We start from the raw sequence: 6,941 nt of genomic DNA on the forward strand, positions 1-6,941 counted from the left end.
GTGTAGTCTCGTGGTGGAGATTTGGATTTTAAATGAGCGGCACGCTTAATAACGCCATCTCCCAAAATATTATTTGAAGAGGGAGGGCTGACAGTGGATTATCATGTTCTGATGGCAATCAATCTTCGCTTCCTTTTTGAGTGGCAAGTTGCGTTGATTGGATGTCATCTGGGGAGGAATTTTATTATTAAGATTTTTTTTGGAGCCATTGGACGTCCATTTTTTTATGGGGAGGGTGGGCAGGCAATTTCAATGGCATGGAAACATGAGCATTTCCATTTCGTCCCCCCTAGTTGAGATTAAAAGCACCTATCTTTGTCAATGGCAGGCTATGATTATGATGCTTTAGGGCACATGTGTCAAAGTGGCGGCCCGGGGGCCAAATCTGGCCCGCCGCATCATTTTGTGTGGCCCGGGAAAGTAAATCATGAGTGCCGACTTTCTGTTTTAGGATCAAGTTAAAATGAAGAGTATAGATGTATATTGAATTTCCTGATTTTTCCCCCTTTTAAATCAATAATTGTGACTTTTTAATCCATTTTTTTCTGTGTTTTTAGTTCAAAAATCATTTTGTAAAATCTAAAAATCAATAATAAAGCTAAAATAAACATTTTTTTAGATTTTTTTTTAAACTGAATATTCAGGGCTTTTAATCCAGTTCTTTTAATCCATTTATAAAAAAAAATCTAAATATTATATCTAAAATGGTCCGGCCCACATGAAATCGAGTTGACGTTAAAGCGGCCCGCGAACCAACCCGAATCTGACACCCTTGCTTTAGGGGGAAAGTAGCAACATCGTTTCAAGATTATTGAGTAATAATTCATGCGGTGGACAAGGCGTTCTGGGGTGGTGGGTTAGATCCCAGGGTGGTTGTCACTGTGTGGAGTTTGCATGTATTATTTGCTGCATGGGTTTTCTCAGGGCATTCCGGTTTCCTCCCACATCCCCAAAAAACATTCATGGTAAGCTAATTGATCCCTCTAAATTGACCCTAGTTATGATTGGTTGTTCTTTGTTCCCCATACTTGGCTGGGATAGGCTCCAGCACCCCCTGGTGAGGATGAGTGGTTCAAAAAATGAATGAATTAATAATTAATGGAATTTGTGATGTTGGTCGAATAACTTCTCTCGTTACTCTGTTGATTTCACGTCACTTTTTGTTCATATTGGGTCACGATTGGGTAACTCGGAATTTAAGTCGGCAATTAATCAATGTCATATTTTTCAACCCTGTGGATAAAAAACATAAAAATACGGACCCCTTGATTATACCAAATATAATTGGGATACACCCACCACCAACATATTTATATATATATATATATATATATGTATGTATATATATATGCATGTATATATATTAATGTATATGTATGTATGTATATATATATAGATATATATATATGTATATATATATGTGTATATATACATGTATATATGTGTGTGTATATGTATATATATATGTATATGTATATATATATGTATATATGTATGTATATATATGCATGTATATATATATATATATATTAATGTATATGTATGTATATGTATGTATATATATGTATATATATGTGTGTATATATGTATATGTATATATATATATATATGTACATATGTATATATATGTATGTATATATGTATTTGTGTATATGTATATATGTATATGTATGTATATATATGTATGTATATATATGTATGTATATATATGTATGTATATATATGTATATGTATATATGTATATGTGTATATATGTATATATATATATATACATGTGTATATATATATATATATATATATATATATATATATACGTGTATATATGTGTGTATATATATATGTATATATATGTATATATATATATATATAGGGTTGCAATGATTTTTGATGAGGGATGATAATAACAAAGGAGCAGCAATTTTAATTAGTGTCCTCACCAAAAACAACAACAAAAACAATGTTAGCGATAACTTATGATCCCCCTCTGCGCAGCCTATAAACAATATTACTACAATTAAAATGGGGGAAAAAGTAGCCCCAAATCTCACTCTTAAGTTGTAAATCCATTATTTTGAACTCATTACCTCCCATTAACAACAATGTACCTTTTTTCCACATTTGTCCGCAAGAAGTTAACAATTTCCCATTGAATATATAATCCGTTTGCAGAGCATCTTTCACCCCCGTGGCATCGACGTCCCCCTCCTCTTTTCACCGCGTACTTTTTAACACCTCGCCGACTTGTCGGGGGAGGCTCAGACGGATTTAACACAAACAATTGCGAAGGCGTCGTTGCCCTTTTGATGGGCCGAGGATACCTTTTAATCAGCGGCTGCTTAATCACCCATATGCTTGACTCCTGCTCTTTTTTTGCGCGTCAACTCTTGCCTTTTTTTATTCTCCCTCACCCCCATAAGCCGTTTTAAAAAATGGCCGTCCATTAAATGATGAATTAATTACAGGCCAAATTGGCGTGATGCGTATCCCCGCAAAAAAACAAGGCAGGAACGCCACTTTTGAGGTCTGAAGAGCCGCATTAATATTCCTCCCCTGCTTTTTGATAGAAGACAAAGGCGCATTCTTGCTCGTCCTTTATATTACGCTCACATTCTGTTTGCACAGAATGATATGAGTCGCAGAGAGGCTGAACTCTTTATGAATGTCAAGAAGTGGATTTCTTCTCGGGAGCCTGGGAGATGATAGAAAGGCACTTGAGTTTTTTTTTTTTTTTGCGTTTTGCTTTTTAATGGGAAACCTTAACTTTCTTCTCATCGGTGAACTAAGCCTTTTGAAGCCACTTTGGTTTTTGATTCTTGACGCGCCGGGTTGGCCAGGGCTATCGATGACGGCGATTTTCAGTGGAATAGCATCCTCTTCGTTCTTTGACTTTTAGGAATTATACAGGCTCAGATATGCCAAATGTCAAAAATCATATGTCGTATTGGGTAAAGAGAATGTTCACATCTTGTGACCCTTTTACCTCGTGGCATTTAGCAGCGACGCGTGCAAAGATAAAGCTAAATGTTTTCTCATTTTCGAATGCTTTTCGAATTGTTTCTCCTTTTTTCAATAGTCAATTTTTGCAAAGAAATTTAAAAAAAAAATCAACTATTAATCACGTTTTGGTTTTAGCTAATACACGTGAAGTGAGTACGCTACTTAACAAATATTTGACAATGTGCAACATGCAACACTTGATGAGAATATGACGTTGCGTTTTGAAATGAATTGTTATGGGAAGTTAAAATGGCCAAAAATGAAAATGTAAATTGCTGCAAAAAAAAAATTGACATTTTTAAACATTTTTTAAATTTTTTTGTAGTTGTGAATCAAAATGCGCAAAGACTGCCGTAGTAAACTAGGGAAGATGTGTATTTTGGAACGTCCACAAAGCGATCACGGTGAACTTGAACTTATTCCACAGCTAAAACGCTGAGCGACGGCCGACAAGCGTCAAAAGGCTGTCATGCAGTTGTACTTTGAAATCAGATAATTGTTGATTTGACCTGAAAGCTTCTTTGGCATCCGCTGCCCCCTTTGGGTGGACCACTGCCAGCCCATCAATGGACGGGTCACTGCACATTTGCATAGCAGCTTCTAAAAAAAAAATATGGAACGTTTCTGTCGGTCTTCAAAATCATATTCGGACATGAGTTCCTCTATTCATTCATGAAAATTAGAACCGTAAACAATATGGCCAAACTGTGACAAACCGTGGACCACAAAAATCTTTAAGTTTTTTAATAGAAAAATAATACACTTACATTTAATAGGGGAAAATATTCTAATAAATAAACATTTCCTGGCTCTACTTTTTCTATTTAAAAAAGTATACAAAAACATTCAGACTAAATGATTAAAAAAAATGTGATTCCTTCAATAACAATAAGAGAAATTCAAAAATAAGCAACTTAAAAAAGAGGGTTGGATTAAATGTTAACAGCGCGTCGCATCTAAACGACAATAAAAAATGTGACTATCTTGATCATGCATTGTTTTGTGGAACTGCAGAATATGAATTAAATTTCATTTCTGTTCATTTGCCTGTCAAAATAGAGCAACTATGAGTAAAATTATGTCTAATTCTATCAATCCTATCACTTAATACTCAGTTCTCAACATACTTTTTTAAAGCTTAAATTGTGCAGCAGATTGATTCCTTTTAGAGGAATAATTTGCCAAAAGTAAACCATTTGCCACACAAACAGTCAACAGCATTTGTCCCACCTTTTGGCGCCTCGTGCTGTCACGCCATTGGTGGAGGGGCCGGCTCATTTGCATACAGTGCGGCTTATAGCCTGGCTGAAAGTGGGAAGCCGCCACTCTTTGACCGGCTGACTTCATTTTTCTGATTTGCATGACTTCAACTTTTTTTCTTTTTTCTTCTACTTCTTCCAAGATGGCAACTTGGGCTCGCTGCTGTTTGGCGCTGGCGTTCCTCCTCCACGCCGTCCAGGCCACCACCACACGATACTTCACCTACGAGGAGGACGCGCCCGGGACGGAGATAGGCAACTTATCCGGAGACCTGAAGATGGACCCGTCCGAAGGCCGCCACACTTCCTTCCGCTTCATGCGGGAGAACGACTCGTCGGTGGTCCGCATGCGGGAGGCCGACGGGCTCCTGAGCGTGGCCGAGCTCATCGACCGCGAGCTGCTGTGTCCCCGCGCCCCGCGGTGCTTCATCGCTTTCGACGTGGTGGCCCACTCCAGGGAGAAGTTCCAGCTGGTTCACGTGGAGATCGAAGTGCGGGACATCAACGACCACGCGCCGGCGTTTCCCGGCAACGAGACCACGGTGGAGATCTCGGAGAACGTGCCCCTGGACTCCCGCATCCCGCTGCCGGTGGCCGTGGACCCCGACGTGGGGGAGAACTACATCCAGAGCTACGATATTTCCCCCAGCGGCCACTTTGCGGTGGAGGTGCGGCAGCGGGAGGACGGCGTCAAGTTCGCTCACCTGGTCCTGACCAGGGAACTGGACCGGGAGATGGAGGACTCCTACCTGGTGGAGGTGACGGCCACGGACGGCGGCGTGCCCGCCAAGTCGGGTTCCACCAAAGTCCGCATCCGGGTGCTGGATTTCAACGACAACGGGCCGGCTTTCGAACACGGTTCGCTCAAGGTGGAGCTCAACGAGGACGCGCCGGTGGGTCACCGCGTGGTGCGAGTCCACGCCTTTGACCCCGACGACGGCGTCAACGGCCAAGTGGTCTACGCCTTTGACGGCGTCTCGGCGGAGGCGGCCCGCGTCTTCCACCTGGACCCGCACACCGGCGACGTGACTCTGAGGGCTCGCGTGGACTTTGAGAGGAGGCGGTCCTACCAGCTGCGCGTCAAGGCCTCCGACTCGGGCGCCGACCCGGCCTCGTCCACCTGCGAGGTGTCCATCGACATCGTGGACGTGAACGACAACGCGCCCGAGATCGACATCAAGCCCATGACGGCCAGCGCCGACAACGTGGCCTACATCACGGAGGCGGCGGCCGCCGAGAGCTTCGTGGCGCTGATCAGCACCTCGGACTTGGACTCCGGCTCCAACGGCTACGTGCGCGTTAGCCTGCTGGGCCACGAGCACTTTACTTTGCAGCAGGCCTACGGCGAGACCTTCATGATCGTCACCACGTCCCCCCTGGACCGCGAGAGGATCCCCGAGTATAACTTGACGGTGGTTGCCGAGGACTTGGGCAGCCCTCCCTTCAAAACCGTCCGGCAGTACTCCGTCAGGGTGACGGACGAGAACGACAACCCGCCGCTGTTCAGTAAGTCAACCTACGAAGTCTCGGTGCTGGAGAACAACATTCCGGGCTCTTACGTCACCACCGTCGTGGCCCGCGATCCCGACGCGGGCAGAAATGGCAAAGTTTCCTACAAGCTTCTGGACTCCCAAGCACCAAACGGCTCGCCGATATCCACCTTCGTGTCGGTCGATTCCCAAACCGGCTCTTTGTACACCGTCCGATCTTTGGACTATGAAAAAATCCAGGAAGTGGAACTGGTCATCCAAGCCGAAGACAAAGGTTCGCCGCCGCTGTCCAGCGCCTCCACCATCAAGATCCGAGTGGTGGACCAGAACGACAACTACCCGTATTTCACCTTCCCTATCCTGTTCAACGACTCGGCCGTGGTCCCGCTGCCCTTGAACGCCCCCGCGTCCTACCTGGCCCTGCGCCTGGCCGCCGAAGACGGCGACGAGGGCGTGAACGGCGAGCTCTCCTTCCGCATTTTGCAAGGGGATCTCCAACTTTTCAGCTTGAACAAAAACACGGGCGAAATCGCCCTGAAACAATGGCCCCGAGCCCAAATCGGCGACGTCCTGGAACTGGTCGTGGCCGTCAGCGACCGCGGGCACTCGCCGCTCTCCAGCAGCGCCACCGTGCGCTTCGTGGTCACCGACACGGAGCCCGTGGAGGATCGGGCCATCGTGGTCTTGCAGTCTGGCGACGAGGAAGGCCCGGAGGAAGGCTTGGACGCCTCGTTGGTGGTCATCGTCCTGCTCGGCGGGGGGTGCGCCCTGCTGCTCGCGGCGATTGTCGTCATCACTTTCAGGTGCAAGGTGGGACGTGAGCCATCCAAAAGGGAGCCCCCCCTCAGCCTGTTTGACAGCCGCCCGCCCCTCTTGCCCACCCACGCCAACATATACAGCGGTCAGAGGGGCTTCTTTCTGGAGAGAACCTCCTCGAATTTGGACGACTCGTGCATGTATGAGGAGAGGAGCGGCGACTCAGAATCAAAGGTAGCCTTTTAGCGTCTTTAAAAAAATGTGGAGTTTTCTGATGGGTGAGAATGAAATTGAATTGTATTTGTTCTCTTTAGATGATCCTGTCCTCAAAGAACTTCCAACCGTCGTCCATTTGGCAAGCTGACAAGTATTGTTTGCAAGTGAGGTAAGAAAAAAAAATCCAATATGCCAAATTATTTTTAAAATATAATTTATTGTG

At 44.7% G+C, this 6,941-nt stretch overlaps 1 protein-coding gene across 1 annotated transcript in view; it reads left to right on the plus strand.

Moving 5' to 3' along the window:
- Nucleotides 1–4,303: 4,303 nt before the first annotated feature.
- pcdh8.1 (protocadherin 8, tandem duplication 1) overlaps nt 4,304–6,941 on the plus strand; it is an 8,721-nt gene continuing 6,083 nt past the window's right edge. The window contains exons 1-2 of the mRNA XM_077617667.1: nt 4,304–6,736; nt 6,817–6,887. Of these exons, the coding sequence (XP_077473793.1) occupies nt 4,358–6,736; nt 6,817–6,887 (2,450 nt within the window). The 5' untranslated portion in view covers nt 4,304–4,357. The remainder of the gene's footprint in view (nt 6,737–6,816; nt 6,888–6,941) is intronic.

Source organism: Stigmatopora argus, chromosome 13 (genome assembly GCF_051989625.1).
Source record: "Stigmatopora argus isolate UIUO_Sarg chromosome 13, RoL_Sarg_1.0, whole genome shotgun sequence".
Taxonomy (NCBI): Eukaryota; Metazoa; Chordata; class Actinopteri; order Syngnathiformes; family Syngnathidae; genus Stigmatopora; species Stigmatopora argus.